Below are 17,526 nucleotides of genomic sequence, written 5' to 3'. Positions count from 1 at the left end.
GGGTGTATCCCGCCTTCCGCCCGATGCAGCTGAGATAGGCTCCAGCGATCCCCCGCGACCCCAAAAAGGGACAAGCGGTAGAAAATGGATGGATGGAATACACTGTAGCACTTTGAGATTGTTTACTCAATATAAAGTGCTTTTTACAAATAAATATTATTATTTATTTGGGGGGGGTTGGATTGAGGTGGGGGGAGTATATTTATAGCTAGAATTCACTGAAAATTGAAGTATTTCTTATACATATATAAATAAAATAAATACTTGACTTTCAGTGAATTCTAGCTATATATATATATATATATATGTATTTTATTTTATATATATATATATATATATATATATATATATATATATATATATATATATATATATATATATATATATATATATATATATATATATATATATATACACAGTATATATATAAATAAAATAAATATTTGAATTTCAGTGTTCATTTATTTACACATATACACACACTTAACACTCCTCTACTCATTGTTGTATTTGAAAGTGCAATGCTTTGCAGCCAGTAGCACAGCCTTTGAAGGAGCATAGGTGTGGGCAGCATCTGTGAAATTTAATTTGCAGGAAAGGAGTGAGTTTAGGGTTGCCTCATCTGGTTAATGAATGTTTTGCATATTTCTTGGGATACTTTTTTTACTACACAATGAATAGAAAAAAGGCAAGGGTAGAGAACTTACAAAAAGACATTACATTTCAAGAATTCTTTCTTAAAATAAGGAAAATAAACCCGCAGAAGAAAGGGAAGAAAAAAAGGAAGGCAATATAAGTTCAATGTTGCGTAGTCAAGGGTGTTCAGGTTTTTTTGCTTTTCATATACTCCAGTGCGGGGGGTCAGCAACCGGCGGCTCTAGAGCCACATGCGGCTCTTTAGCGCCGCCCCAGTGTCCCCCTGGACCTCTTTCAGAGATGTGTGAAAATGGAAAATGATGAGGAAAAAAAAATAAATTTTGTTTTAATATATTTTCTGTAGGAGAACAAACCTTCTTAATTGTTAGAAATCCCACTGTTTATGTTATTCATGCTTCACTGATGAGAGGATTTGGCAAGCACCGTTTTGTCCTACTAATTTCAGCGATCCTTGAACTCACCGTAGTTTGTTTACATGTACAACTTTCTCCGATTCTGCCACGGAAAGACGTGTTTTATGCCACTCCTTCTTTGTCTCATTTTGTCCACCAAACGTTTTATGCTGTGCGAGAATGCACAAAGGTGAGCTTTGTTGATTTTATTGATTTGCTGGAGTGCTTATCAGGCATTTTCGGTCAATCCATGACTGCAAGCTAATCGATGCTAACACGCTATTTAGGCTAACTGCATGTACATATTGCATCATTATGTCTCGTTTGTAGGTATATTTGAGCTCATTTAATTTCCTTCACTTATGTCCTCTGTGTATTTAATTTATATTTACGTCTCAAGACACATTATCTGTATGTAATATTGGCTGCATTTCTCATAGTTATTTGTGTGCCATGTTGTTCCAGACCACAGCAAACATTACCAGGCTTGCAAAGATTGTAATAAATCCATTCGAAGAAGATTTCCTTAAACTTGGACACACACATCTATACCTTTGGTCATTTCCAGGAGTTATCTCATCCTCTGAGAAGCCTCCATTTTACTAATGATTTCCAATGTTTCAAAAATGTGTAGAATAAAAATTGAAATGCAACATTTCTGTCAACGAAGATTTGCGTCAGCCTTTGATAGTAGGCTAATATAGCTGATATAGACACTTACATCATGTGTTGCCTTCATTATAACATATATAAGATTTTTAAAGTCATTTTGATAGTAGGCTAATATAGCTAATATAGACACTTACATTATGTGTTAACTTCATTATAACACTTATATAAGACTTTTAAAGTAATTTTGATAGTAGGCTAATATAGACACTTATGCCATGTGTTGCCGTCATTATAACACTTATATAAGACTTTTAAAGTCATTTTGATAGTAGGCTAACATAGCTAATATAGACACTTATGCCATGTGTTGCCCTTATTATAACACTTATATAAGAATTTTAAAGTCATTTTGATAGTAGGCTAATATAGCTAATATAGACACTTACATCATGTGTTGCCTTCATTATAACACTAATATAAGACTTTTAAAGTCATTTTGATAGTAGGCTAATATAGCTAATATAGACACTTATGCCATGTGTTGCCCTCATTATAACACTTATATAAGACTTTTAAAGTCATTTTGATAGTAGGCTAATATAGCTAATATAGACACTTACATCATGTGTTGCCTTCATTATAACACTAATATAAGACTTTTAGTCATTTTGATAGTAGGCTAATATAGCTAACATAGACACTTAAGTCATGTGTTGCCTTCATTATTACACTTATATAAGACTTTTAAAGTCATTTTGATAGTAGGCTAATATAGACACTTACACCATGTGTTGCCCTCATTATAACACTTAAAGTAATTTCGATAGTAGGCTAATATAGCTAATATGGACACTTACGTCACGTGTTGCCTTCATTATAACACTTATATAAGACTTTTAAAGTCATTTTGAGAGTAGGCTAATATAGGCACTTACACCATGTGTTGCCTTCATTATAACACTTATATAAGGCTTTTAATATTTTGCGGCTCCACAGATTTTTATTTTTGGTGTAATATGGTTCTTTCAACATCTTGGGTTAAAAAACACAAACCGAACTCTTTATACAAACACAAAATTGCCCAAGAGGTTTAGAGGCATCTCGAGTGCAGAATTATATATTAATATTCCATACAAAAAAATGTTCTGTTTTGTTTTTTTGCAAAATTCAAAGATGCAAGAGTTTCCAATTTTTGGAAAATGACTACTTTCCTACCATATGTTCTTGGTGGTTGATTAAGCTTTCAACTTAATTGTATGTACATTCTTTTTTATGTGCAACAGTCAGAAATTGCGCATGAATTTGGAAACCCTTGACATTATTAAAGGAGACGGACTCTAGGGGCCCATGATGGAGGGGGTCCCAGAGAGGCCCCTAATGATGATGAAATTATAATACAGGGGGCCCTGTAAAGATTATTTTCATGGGGCCCAAAATCCATAGCGGCGCCCCTGCTCCCCTCCAAGGTTTCTCATTGTATCCCATTGGGTTGAGTTTTTTTCTTGCCCTGATGTGGGATCAACTCTCCAGCATTTCCACAGTAGTCGGCATGAAATGCTTTTCATAACCTAATGTGACATCATCTTCTTCATCTGAATTCCAAGAGTCTTCCCTGTTGACGAGCTCACTTGCCCCCTTTTCCTGGTCAGAGTCCACCCTTTTGCTGTAATCTTTTCCATCACGCTGCTTCGACTTTGTTGCCGGTTTCGTATTTAGGTCCTCGGAATCGGAGTATTCCCCACACGCTGGCTCTTTGATTGCCACGACCTCCAAAACGGATATGGTGGGGTGTGGTTCACAGATGTCGTTACTGATCCAAACCAATTGGTCATCCATCTGCAGGGATCATCACACATATTTGAACTGGAATGACGCAATATTTACAGTACCGGAATTACACCCACCTGCTCCTTCATCAATTTGAAGATGCCGCTGTTGTACGCATCTGGAATCCTTTCATTTAAACACACACACACTTTGCCAGCTCCTCTGCAAAAACTTGACATGAGAGTAGGTTTTGTTGTTATTATTGTTGCTGAAACCATTGAGAGGTAAGTCTAGTTTATTTAGATACAAACCCTGTTTCCATATGAGTTGGGAAATTGTGTTAGATGTAAATATAAACGGAATACAATGATTTGCAAATCATTTTCAACCCATATTCAATTGAATGCACTACAAAGACAACATATTTGATGTTCAAACTCATAAACTTTATTTTTTTTTTGCAAATAATAATTAACTTAGAATTTCATGGCTGCAACACGTGCCAAAGTAGTTGGGAAAGGGCATGTTCACCACTGTGTTACATGGCCTTTCCTTTTAACAACACTCAGTAAACGTTTGGGAACTGAGGAGACACATTTTTGAAGCTTCTCAGGTGGAATTCTTTCCCATTCTTGCTTGATGTACAGCTTAAGTTGTTCAACAGTCCGGGGGTCTCTGTTGTGGTATTTTAGGCTTCATAATGCGCCACACATTTTCAATGGGAGACAGGTCTGGACTACAGGCAGGCCAGTCTAGTACCCGCACTCTTTTACTATGAAGCCACGTTGATGTAACACGTGGCTTGGCATTGTCTTGCTGAAATAAGCAGGGGCGTTCCATGATAACGTTGCTTAGATGGCAACTTATGTTGCTCCAAAACCGGTATGTACCTTTCAGTATTAATGGTGCCTTCACAGATGAGTAAGTTACCTATGCTTTGGACACTAATACACCCCCATACCATCACACATGCTGGCTTTTCAACTTTGCACCTAAAACAATCCGGATGGTTCTTTTCCTCTTTGGTCCGGAGGACACGACGTCCACAGTTTCCAAAAACAATTTGAAACGTGGACTCATCAGACCACAGAACACTTTTCCACTTTGCATCAGTCCATCTTAGATGAGCTCAGGCCCAGCGAAGCCGACGGCGTTTTTTGGGTGTTGTTGATTAACGGTTTTCGCCTTGCATAGTAGAGTTTTAACTTGCACTTACAGATGTAGCGACCAACTGTAATTACTGACAGTGGGTTTCTGAAGTGTTCCTGAGCCCATGTGGTGATATCCCTTACACACTGATGTCACTTGTTGATACAGTACAGCCTGAGGGATCGAAGGTCACGGACTTAGCTGCTTACGTGCAGTGATTTCTCCAGATTCTCTGAACCCTTTGATGATATTACGGACCGTAGATGGTGAAATCCCTAAATTCCTTGCAATACCTGGTTGAGAAAGGTTTTTCTTAAACTGTTCAACAATTTGCTCACGCATTTGTTGACAAAGTGGTGACCCTCGCCCCATCCTTGTTTGTGAATGACTGAGCATTTCATGGAAGCTACTTTTATACCCAATCATGGCACCCACCTGTTCCCAATTAGCCTGTTCACCTGTGGGATGTTCCAAATAAGTGTTTGATGAGCATTCCTCAACTTTCTCAGTATTTATTGCCACCTTTCCCAACTTCTTTGTCACGTGTTGCTGGCATCAAATTCCAAAGTTAATGATTATTGGCACAAAAAAAAACGTTTATCAGTTTGAACATCAAATATGTTGTCTTTGTAGCATATTCAATTGAATATGGGTTGAAAGTGATTTGCAAATCATTGTATTCCGTTTATATTTACATCTAACACAATTTCCCAACTCCTATGGGAACAGGGTTTGTATAAATAAATATACCGCACCTCAGGGAAACCAGAATACCACCTAATATGATCAGAAAACACACTGGGAGCAGGAGTGTTAATATGAACCCTGTGGAAGAAAGAAGGAGCTTGGTGACCAACATGTCATATCTGACTTACAGTCGTGGTCAAAAGTTTACAGAACTTTCCTCCAGAAGGTCTTATCTTTGTCCATGTGATGTCAGATGAAACAAAAATTGAGCTGTTTGGCCACAATACCCAGCAATATGTTTGGAGGAGAAAAGGTGAGGCCTTTAATCCCAGGAACACCACGCCTACCGTCAAGCATGGTGGTGGTAGTATTATGCTCTGGGCCTGTTTTGCTGCCAATGCAACTGGTGCTTTACAGAGAGTAAATGGGACAATGAAAAAGGAGGATTACCTCCAAATTTTTCAGGACAAGCTCAAATCATCAGCCCGGAGGTTGGGTCTTGGGCGCAGTTGGGTGTTCCAAAGGGACAATGACCCCTAACACATGTCAAAAGTGGTAAAGGAATGGCTAAATCAGGCTAGAATTAAGGTTTTGAAATGGCCTTCCCAAAGTCCTGATATGTGGACAATGCTGAAGAAACAAGTCCATGTCAGAAAACCAACACATTTAGCTGAACTGCACCAATTTTGTCAAGAGGAGTGGTCAAAAAGAAGCTTGTGGATGGCTACCAAAAGCGCCTTATTGCAGTGAAACTTGCCAAGGGACATGTAAGCAAATATTAACATTGCTGTATGTATACTTTTGACCCAGCACATTTGCTCACATTTTCAGTAGACCCATAATAAATTCATAAAAGAACCAAACTTCACGAATGTTTTTTGTGACCAACAAGTATGTGCTCCAATCACTACATCACAAAAAAAAAAGAGTTGTAGAAATAATTGGAGACTCAAGACAGCCATGACATTATGTTCTTTCCAAGTGTATGTAAACTTTTGACCACGACTGTATACCATAATTTCAACAACAAATAACATTTACTTTGGGATTTAAGTTGCTCTTCTTGTTCTGTTTTGAACCTTGCCATGACCTCTGGTCCCGGCCCGGCCTCAGTCACAGCCTTGATCCACACTTCATACTCCTGATCTGGATTCAGATCTCGCAGCTCAAAAGTCTCACTTGTATCCTGAGGCGAGTTTGTCACATTGTACACTGCTTTAGGGGAAGAGATACGGTCAATTAATTCAAGTAAAAATGACAGAGAGACATTTGTTAACACACGTCTACAACGCTAAATATATCCTGTGGTGTACCTCAGGGATCAATACTAGGACCTAAATTATTCAATCTCTATATAAATTACATTTGTAAAGTTACAAAAGATTTAAAGTTAGTATTATTTGCGGATGATACAACAGCGTTTTGTTCAGGAGAGAACACACAGGAGATAATACAAATAATAACAGAAGAAATTAACAAATTAAAAAGATGGTTTGACAAAAACAGACTATCGTTGAATCTTAGTAAAACTAAAATAATGCTATTTGGTAACAGTAGAAGAGAAAGTCAAACACAAATACAAATAGACAGAATAGAAATTGAAAGAGTAAATGAAACCAAATTTCTAGGTATAATGATTGATGATAAATTGAACTGGAAATCTCACGTAAAAAATATACAACATAAAGTTGCAAGAAACACGTCAATAATGAATAAAGCAAAACATGTTCTAGACCAAAAATCCCTTCATATTCTCTACTGCTCGCTGGTGTTACCATATCTGAGCTACTGTGTAGAAATATGGGGAAATAACTACAAAAGTACACTTCATTCATTAACGGTGTTACAAAAAAGATCAGTTAGAATAATACATAATGTTGGATATAGAGAACATACCAACCCTTTATTTATTGAATCAAAAATACTGAAATTCCACGACATAGTGAATTTGCAAACAGCTAAAATTATGCACAAAGCAAACTATAACCTGCTACCCAAGAATATACAACAATTCTTCTCAAAAAAAGAGGAGAAATATAATCTTAGAGAAAAATGTAATTTAAAACATTTGTTTGCACGTACAACACTTAAGACCTTCAGTATATCAATATGTGGAATTAAATTATGGAATGGATTAAGCAAAGAAATCAAACAATGTACTAATATGATCCACTTCAAGAAACTCTTCAAACTTAAAGTGTTTACAAAGTACAAAGAAGAAGAACCATGACAAACATTCTCAATTTATTTCATCCATCCATTCATTCATTCTTAAAGTAATCTTACTTATCTCATCATATGAAATATGACTTACTTCACCAATTATTATTATTAAATTCTTACTATTATTTATTTATTTATTTTTATTGTAATTACTTATGGAGTTTATTGTGAAAAAATTGTGAACAGGAAGTGAACAAAAAGTTTTGCAACTGTTATGTAAAGAAAAGGGGTAGGATTAAATAAGCTCTGCTTCTTCCTACTCCTTTTCGAACATGTTGAAAAGAAACTGGAAATTGTGATGTATCATGTTGTATGCTTGCATGTTCGAAATAAACTCAAACTCAAACTCAAACTCCACAAAACAGCAGTAGCTCCATTTGAAGACTAAGGAGTTGTCCGACCCAGCAGATTTATCGACAAAACCCAGAACCGGTGAAGTCGGCACATTGTGTAAACGGTAAATAAAAACAGAATACAATGATTTGCAAATCCTTTTCAACTTATATTCAATTGAATAGACTGCAAAGACAAGATATTTAAAGGCCTACTGAAATGAATTTTTTTTATTTAAACGGGGATAGCAGATCTATTCTATGTGTCATACTTGATCATTTCGCGATATTGCCATATTTTTGCTGAAAGGATTTAGTATAGAACAACGACGATAAAGATTGCAACTTTTGGTATCTGATAAAAAAAAGGCTTGCCCCTACCGGAAGTAGCGTGACGTAGTCAGTTGAACATATACGCAAAGTTCCCTATTGTTTACAATGATGGCCGCATGAAGTGAGAGAGATTCGGACCGAGAAAGCGACAATTTCCCCATTAATTTGAGCGAGGATGAAAGATTTGTGGATGAGTAAAGTGCAAGTGAAGGACTAGTGGGGAGTTGAAGCTATTCAGATAGGGAAGATGCTGTGAGAGCCGGGGGTGACCTGATATTCAGCTGGGAATGACTACAACAGTAAATAAACACAAGACATATATATACTCTATTAGCCACAACACAACCAGGCTTATATTTAATATGCCACAAATGAATCCTGCATAAAAACACCTGCGTGTTTGTTATGCTAGCTCCTAGCTCCTCTGCTAGCTCCTAGCTCCATAGAACACGCCAATACAATTCAAACACCTGATCAACACACACCATCACTCAGCCCAAAAGACTGTTTCCTTAACCCAAGGTTCATAAAGCTTATATATTTTTAAAAAGTTACGTACGTGACGCGCACATACGGTCAAGTTATCGAATGTTTAGCAGCCAAGGCTGCATACTCACGGTACCTGATATTCAGCTGGGAATGACTACAACAGTAAATAAACACAAGACATATATATACTCTATTAGCCACAACACAACCAGGCTTATATTTAATATGCCACAAATTAATCCTGCATAATAACACCTGCGTGTTTGTTATGCTAGCTCCTAGCTCCTCTGCTAGCTCCTAGCTCCATAGAACACGCCAATACAATTCAAACACCTGATCAACACACACAATCACTCAGCCCAAAAGACCGTTCACCTAACCCAAGGTTCATAAAGCTTATATATTTTTAAAAAGTTACGTACGTGACGCGCACGTAGGTACGGTATGTGTTATGCTAGCTCCTCTGCTAGCTCCTAGCTCCATAGAACACGCCAATACAATTCAAACACATGATCAACACACACAATCACTCGGCCCAAAAGACCGTTCACCTAACCCAAGGTTCATAAAGCTTATATATTTTAAAAAAGTTACGTACATACGCAAAAAAAAGCCAAAGCTGCATACTCACAGTAGCACGTCTGCGTCTTTGTCATCCAAATCAAAGTAATCCTGGTAAGAGTCTGTGTTGTCCCAGTTCTCTACAGGCGTCTGTGTATCCAAATCAAAAGTCCTCCTGGTTAGAGTCTCTGTTATCCGAGTTCTTCCATCTTGACTGCATCTTTCGGGAATGTAAACAAAGAAGCGCCGGCTGTGTACTGTTGTGGCTGACTACGTTCGAAAAATACGTCCATTTCGCACCGACAACGTTCTTCTTTGCTTGCTTGGCTTCCTTCTCCATAATGCAATGAACATGATTGAAACAGATTCACGAACACAGATGTCCAGAATACTGTGGAATTATGAAATGAAAACAGAGCTTTTTCGTATCGACTTCAATGTGGAAGGCATACCCGTGTTCGCCGGGCTACGTCACGCGCATACGTCATCCTCAGAGGCGTTTCGAACCGGAAGTTTAGCGGCAAATTTAAAATGTCACTTTATAAGTTAACCCGGCCGTATTGGCATGTGTTATAATGTTAAGATTTCATCATTGATATATAAACTATCAGACTGCGTGGTCGGTAGTAGTGGCTTTCAGTAGGCCTTTAATGTTTACACTGAGAAACTTCATTTTTTTTGCAAATAATCATTAACTTAGAATTTAATGGCAGCAACACATTGCAAAAAAGTTGTCACAGGGGCATTTTTACCACTGTGTTACATGGCCTTTCCTTTTAGCAACACTCAGTAAACGTTTGGGAACTGAGGAGACACATTTTTGAAGCTTTTCAGGTGGAATTCTTTCCCATTCTTGCTTGATGTACAGCTTAAGTTGTTCAACAGTCCGGGGGTCTCCGTTGTGGTATTTTAGGCTTCATAATGCACCACACATTTTCAATGGGAGACAGGTCTGGACTACAGGCAGGCCAGTCTAGTACCCGCACTCATTTACTACGAATCCACGCTGTTGTAACACGTGCAGGATGTGGCTTGGCATTGTCTTGCTGAAATAAGCAGGGGCGTCCATGAAAAAGACGTTGCTTGGATGGCAACATATGTTGCTCCAAAACCTGTATGTACTTTTCAGCATTAATGGTGCCTTCACAGATGTGTAAGTTACCCATGCCTTGGGCACTAATACACCCCCATACCATCACAGATGCTGGCTTTTGAACTTTGCACCTATATATCTCCGGAGGTCACAAGGTCCAAAGTTTCCAAAAACTATTTGAAATGTGGACTCATCAGACCACAGAACACTTTTCCACTTTGCGCCAGTCCATCTTAGATGAGCTCGGGCCCAGCGAAGCCGGTGGTGTTTCTGGGTGTTGTTGATAAATGGCTTTGGCTTTGCATAGTAGAGTTTTAACTTGCACTTACAGATGTAGCGACAGACTGTAGTTACTGACAGTGGTTTTCTGAAGTGTTCCTGAGCCCATGTGGTGATGTCCTTTACACACTGATGTCGGTTTTTGATGCAGTCAAAGGTCGAAGGTCACGGGTATTTAACGTTTACCGCTTACGCGCAGTGACTTCTCCAGATTCTATGGACCGTAGATGGTGAAATCCCTAAATTCCTTGCAATAGCTGGTTGAGAAATGTTGTTCTTAAACTGTTCAACAATTTGCTCACGCATTTGTTCACAAAGTGAGCATTTCATGGAAGCTGCTTTTACACCCAATCATGGCACCCACCTGTTCCCAATTAGCCTGTCCACCTGTGGGATGTTCCAAATAAGTGTTTGGTGAGCATTCCTCAACATTCTCAATCTTTTTTGCCACTTGTGCCAGCTTTTTTTGAAACATGTTGCAGACATCAATTTCCAAATGAGCTAATATTTGCAAAAAATAAAGTTTCTCAGTTGCAGTTGCAGTCTACTCAATTGAATATAAGTATAAAAGGATTTGCAAATCATTATATTGTGTTTTTATTTACCATTTACACAACATGCCAACTATCCCAGTTTACACTTATTGTTACTCTTATTTTCTACATATATAAAATAAGATCGTCCGGTGTCAGAAAATGAAAAAATATCAGTTTTAGTATCATTTTCTGTTTCTGTTTACTGGGAATGTATATTTTTGTTATATGTAATGTAATATCAAAATCAAACCATTTTTTGGATGTTATTGCTCTTTGACATAAAAAAAACAAAAACGCTTTGTTTTTCAATTTTCTTTTTTTGTTTTCTAAAACAAAATTCAAATAAACACTTTTTGGTTTTCAATGTCCATTCACGATACGAAAATTAAATGACCAAAACATACACTGACCAAATCAAAATCAAATCATTTTTTTGATGTTATTGCTCTTTGACATAAAGTTTTGTTTTATCAAAACAGATAAACGAGACAAAGAAGTACTCGATTACCTTTTTATGAAAGTAAATTACGCCCATCTTTTTCTTATCATCTTAATGGGCAACCTGTATTAACCGTGATTACTGCAGATTAATACAAAAAAAAAATTCCATTGGCATCAATGTCTTCAGTGGTGTGAAGGTCACCGCACGTCCCTGCTGTCTCTGCATGCGCTTTAACACCAATTTATAAGGTGTTACACTTGCCGCACGGTGGTTTATTAACTCATTTGGCGCTATAAATGCCGGCTGAGCAGTTTGCTCTTCACGGCTGTTATAACAATGTTTCTGGTGGTCCTACCATTATTAAAGTTAATGTAATTGGAGAATTTACGATATGCTACAACTTACTGAGTTGAATTTGGGTGTATTCTATTACTGCTTACCCATTTGTCCCTGGATACCTATTTGGTAGTAGAGTATCAGCCCCCTCTGCATGGCCAGTGGAACAGGCTCCCACACCAGCGTCACACGTGTGGCAGCAATGGAGCTAATTTTAAAAGAAGGCCCTTTGGAGGGAGCTGAGGGGGAAAAAACAACAACAACCAAATAAATACATATTTTGTAATTGAAACACTGATTATTATTGTATTGATACCTACTTCCTTGATGGGAATATCCAATAACAGAGGAAAAATGTTGGCTTTGTCCATTGGGTGTCACTTTGAACAGCGACACCTGGTAAGGCGTGTACTTTTCAAAATGACCTAAAGAATGAGAAACCAGCCAGAGTTATTTTTTGCTTTACAAAACCCAAAACCAATGAAGTTGGCACGTTGAAGTTATTTTCCTCTTTGTTTCAAAAAACAATTTGAAATGTGGACTCGTCAGACCACAGAACACTTTTCCACTTTGCATTAGTCCATCTCAGAAAAGTTTGGGCCCAGCGAAGCCAGCAGCGTTTCTGGGTGTTGTTGATAAATGGCTTTGGCTTTGCATAGTAGAGTTTTAACTAGCACTTTCAGATGTAGCGACTAACTTTAGCTACTGACAATGGTTTTCTGAAATGTTCCTGAGCCCATGTGGTGATATCCTTTACACACCAATGTCGCTTGGATCCGCCTGAGGGATCCAAGGTCACGGGCATTCAATATTACGTGCAGTGATTTCTCCAGATTCTCTGAAACTTGTGATGATATTACGGACCGTAGATGGTGAAATCCCTAAATTCCTTACAATAGCTCGTTGAGAAATGTTGTTCTTAAGCTGTTGGACAATTTGCTCACACATTTGTTAACAAAGTGTCAGGTTCAAACACTGATGACATCTATTAAACAAGACAAGACGCAAGGAATTAAACAGAGACAGAATTCAATTTAGCTCAATTGAGGAGAAACATGTAGACACTGTACCCTTGCACAGTGTCGTCCCACGCTCTGACGAAAGATTGTACGCCTCCTCTTTTATTTGGAATTTCCCTGATTACATGGCGACAGCTGTTTCTAAGGGAGGGGGGTCGTAAGCAGCCATCGCCTTTGATTACAAAAGAGTTAAAAGAAAAGGTCGTAAAACAGTTAAAAGAAAAGGTGCCTGGAGGGAGGTCAGGCCCTGCCTCCTCTCTGCTTTGTAGATCTCAGGTAAAGACAAAATCTTCCTGTGGATTACAATACATCAAAGAAACCGACACCTTCATGTCGCTTCCCCTCATACACAGTGGAGTATTACAAGCCTTCTGCTTGGTAGGATCAAAGACAGCTGGGAACTCATGGCAACACAACGTTTTGTGATAACTTAGATACAATTATTCTGACACAAAGTGGTGACCCTCGCCCCATCTTTGTTTGTGAATGACTGAGCATTTCATGGAAGCTGCTTTTATACCAAACCATGGCACCCACCTGTTCCCAATTAGCCTGTTCACCTGTGGGATGTTCCAAATAAGTGTTTGATGAGCATTCCTCAACTTTCTCAGTCTTTTTTGCCACTTTTTTGAAACATGTTGCAGGCATCGAATTCCAAATGAGCTAATATTTGCAAAAAATAACAAAGTTTTCCAGTTCAAACGTTAAATATCTTGTCTTTGCAGTCTATTCAATTGAATATAGGTTGAAAGAGATTTGCAAATCATCGTATTCTGTTTTTATTTACCATTTACACAACGTGCCAACTTCACTGGTTTTGGGGTTTGTACTAATATAATACTAATATATTCAATGCAAATTACTGATAATGCAAATGACACACCTCTAAATGTTGCAGTACCATGGCTTTTGTTCACTCTCATCCAGTCAAATCCTTGGCCGAGATGGCGTCCTGCTTGTTTGTATTGCACCACATACTCCTTGATTGAGTTGATGTCAGGGCGCTGAGAGCGCAGATCCCACAAGACGGTGAGGTTCTCCGTATTGATCGTGACATCAATGGCGTGCTTTGGCGTTCTTTCTTTACCAAAACAAAAGATCAAACCAAGATTATAGTTTAATATATAGGAAGCGTTAGATCATACCAATGTAACCACAATCAAGCTTAGAAGTATTTTGTCTCCCAAATTTCAATTGAATTCCATAAATTTGAACGGTATGAGTTTATTTCAATCATGCATACAGTTACAATATGGTACATCGTATATTTCCAGTTTCAGTGCAACATACAACCCAAAACTTTTTTGATCCTACCCCTTTTTCGTTTCATAGCACTTACCAACACATTTGTTTGTTTACTTTCTGTGCTTAATCTATAACACCAACAAATAAATAAACATATATACATAAATTAGGGCTGTCAGAGTCAAAGGCAAAAATAACATGTTAAATATAAGTTATTTTAATGGCGCAGATCATTTTGACAGGCAATTCCTAGTGTGTGAATGTGAGTGTGAATCTTGTCGGTCTATCTGTGTTAGCCCTGTGATGAGGTGGCGACTTCTCCAGAGTGTACCCCACCTTCCGCCCGAGTGCAGCTGAGATAGCCTGCAGCACCCCCCGCAACCCAGAAAGGGACAAGCGGTAGAAAATGGATGGATGGAATTCCATAGCCTAGGAAAATGTAGCTGCGTTCAGTTATTGTTGAGCCTAAATAGCTGTCAAAGTGTACCAACTTGTCAAAATACCTACTCAGGGCCGGCCCGTGGCATAGGCCGTATAGGCAAATGCTAAGGGCGCCGTCCATCAGGGGGCGCCGCGCCAGTGCCACAAATGATGGAGGAAAAAAATAAAAAATAAAAAATAAATAAAAAAGTTGGTACTATTATTTCTAAATACAAAAAATAATCCCAGGTTACTTAAAATGCAAAGTAAAGCCTATATAATAGAAATATTATTTGTTACAACATTACGCCCCCCCCCCATGCCCCCTGCCCCCGCACGGTGCGCCCCCTCCCTTCCCGTATCATGACTCTTTTTGGACGTCACCACATCAAAAAATCAACACAGGATGTCAAAACGGCCAAAACTGTCAGGTGCCCAGGGAAGAAAAAATAGAAAAGAAGAGGAGGAGAAACGAGAAAAAGACAGAGGTAGCAGGTAGGTAACGTTAGCCTACATGAAATTATTTGTCTGTTACAGAATGTGATAGTAACCTGGCTTTTTAGCATTAAGCTAATGTTACATGATTTGGCAATTGCTAATCCATAAATAGCTAGTTCTGTTTTAACGCCGGGTTAATATTGTGGAGGGGGCTAAATTGTTATGGAAAATAATAATGTAACGTTAGGTAATTACAGTACTCCCACCTTACATTCCTCAGGGACATTTGTATTAAATCTTTTAAGCAGGTGTTTTTTGTTTACATTGTTATTGCCTTCTGGTTAGCTAATGTTTGCCCTGCAGGTAATAGTCACTTTTCCACCCCTTTATATATTAGGTATAGTTGTAAGCTTAGTTGTTAAAGTGCACATCATTAATGTTAATTAAGCAATATCACATGAGAGGGAATGCTGTTTTTTAATTTGAGCACTGCTGTGATTCGGTTAAAGATAATCATAACATAACATTATCATATAATATGTTAATTTGCTTTCTTTAAGTAAAAAAAAAAGGTCAAAGACAAAGCTATTCGGTTTCTTGTGAGTATATACACTTCACTGCCGATGTGGGGGGGCGCCACCTAAAATCTTGCCAAGGGCGCCAGATTGGTTAGGGCCAGGCCTGTACCTACTCAAACTTCTTCTGTCCAGGTGAGAGGCATGATTTATGATCTAGAATAAACTTCCAAGGAGCAGGGAAGCGAGGAAGCAGCAGAGCACTCGATGATGTAAACATACGTACACACGGAAGTGGTCACGGCGTCACTATAAATAGTTTGTACGTGTTAGCGCTTATAATAACAATATTAATAATACTTGTTTAATATTCAAGCCACGAAATGTAAATGGAGAATTGTTGGTGGTTTTTGAAAGGTTATTTGTTGGAATTTATGGGCGAAATAGTGGAGCTCCAATTTGCTCCGCTGTAAGCGGACTTTTATTTAGGTTTCTTTATTATTTAGAATGTATTAAAAAAAAATCTATCCGTCGTCATGTCTTTTATAATGATTGTGAACGATAGGCAAACATTTGAAAAGATGCATTTCCCCTTTAATTCCACATACTGACATACTAAAGGTCTTAAGTGTTGTACGAGCATACAAACATTTGAAGTTACATTTTCCTCTAAGGTTACATTTCTCCTCTTTTGTGGAAAATAATCATTGTACATTCTTGGGTAGCAGGTTATAGTGTGCTTGTGCAAAATTCTAGCTGTTTACAAATGCACCAAATCATTTCATTTCAATATTTTTGATTTTTGGTTTGAATGTTCTCTATATCAGTGTTTTTCAACCTTTTTTGAGCCAAGGCACATTTTTTGCATTGAAAAACTCCTGAGGCACACCACAAGCAGAAATCATTAAAAAACGAAACTCAGTAGCCGATATTGACGATAAAAAGTAGTTCTCGCAATTGTTGGATATAAATTCAAACCATAACCAAGCATGCATCACTATAGCTCTTGTCTCAAAGTAGGTGTACTGTCACGACCTGTCACATAACGCCGTGACTTATTTAGAATGTTTTGCTGTTTTCCTGTGTGTAGTGTTTTAGTCCTTGTCTTGCGCTCCAATTTTGGTGTTTTTTTTCCTGTTTTGTTGGTATTTTCCTGTTGCAGTCTCATGTCTTCCTTGAGCGCTATTCCCCGCACCTGCTTTGTTTTCGCAATCCAGACTAAGTGCGGACGCTTTCCTTCTTTGTGGGGACATTGTTGATTGTCATGACATGTACGGATGTACTGTGTGGACGCCGTCTCTGCTCCACACGCTGTAAGTCTTTGCTGTCGTCCAGCATTTTCTGTTTTGTTTACTTTGCAGCTAGTTCAGTTTTAGTTTCGTGTTGCATAACCATGCCTTAGCTTCAATGCCTTTTTCTGTGGTATAGCTCGGTTGGTAGAGCGGCTGTGCCAGAAACATGAGGGTTCCAGGTTCGATCCCCGCTTCCGCCATCCTAGTCACTGCCGTTGTGTCTTTGGGCAAAACACTTTACCCAACTGCTCCCAGTGCCACCCACACTGGTTTAAATGTTACTTAGATATTGGGTTTCACTATTTCACTATGTAAAAGAGCTTTGAGTCACTAGAGAAAAGCGCTATGTAAATATACTTCACTTCTTAGGGCACTCACCTTTTGTTTATTTTTGGTTAAAGCATAAGATACCTGCACGCTGCCTCCCGCTGTCGTCTGCATATTGTTATCACGACACAACGTGTTTCCGACATCTACAAAGCAATTAGCTACCCGCTGCCACCTACTGATATGGAAGAGTATTACACGGTTACTCTGCCGAGGTCTAGACAGCACCGACACTCAACAAAGTCACATTATTTACGGATTATAATAACTTGTGTGCAAAAAATATGTGGTTGAAAAACACTGCTCTATATGATGTATTATCCTAACTGACCTTTTTTGTTAAATGTTTACGGTATATTCCATATTTTTACATATTTCATAG

At 38.2% G+C, this 17,526-nt stretch overlaps 1 protein-coding gene across 3 annotated transcripts in view; it reads right to left on the bottom strand.

Moving 5' to 3' along the window:
- Positions 1 to 497: 497 nt before the first annotated feature.
- Positions 498 to 17,526, bottom strand: part of LOC133642375 (leukemia inhibitory factor receptor-like) — a 45,622-nt gene continuing 28,593 nt past the window's right edge. For 2 of the 3 annotated variants that reach the window (XM_062036523.1, XM_062036524.1), the window contains exons 10-16: positions 13,791 to 13,988; positions 12,209 to 12,313; positions 11,993 to 12,127; positions 6,306 to 6,479; positions 5,333 to 5,402; positions 3,566 to 3,659; positions 498 to 3,497 (exon numbers count right to left, since the gene is read on the bottom strand). In XM_062036523.1, the coding sequence (XP_061892507.1) occupies positions 3,180 to 3,497; positions 3,566 to 3,659; positions 5,333 to 5,402; positions 6,306 to 6,479; positions 11,993 to 12,127; positions 12,209 to 12,313; positions 13,791 to 13,988 (1,094 nt within the window). In that variant the 3' untranslated portion in view covers positions 498 to 3,179. The remainder of the gene's footprint in view (positions 3,498 to 3,565; positions 3,660 to 5,332; positions 5,403 to 6,305; positions 6,480 to 11,992; positions 12,128 to 12,208; positions 12,314 to 13,790; positions 13,989 to 17,526) is intronic. The other variant, XM_062036525.1, reaches the window with a different exon arrangement.

Source organism: Entelurus aequoreus, linkage group LG25 (genome assembly GCF_033978785.1).
Source record: "Entelurus aequoreus isolate RoL-2023_Sb linkage group LG25, RoL_Eaeq_v1.1, whole genome shotgun sequence".
Lineage (NCBI taxonomy): Eukaryota > Metazoa > Chordata > Actinopteri > Syngnathiformes > Syngnathidae > Entelurus > Entelurus aequoreus.
The sequence above is the reverse complement of the archived record's forward strand: the minus strand, read 5'-3'. Positions and strand labels throughout refer to the sequence as shown.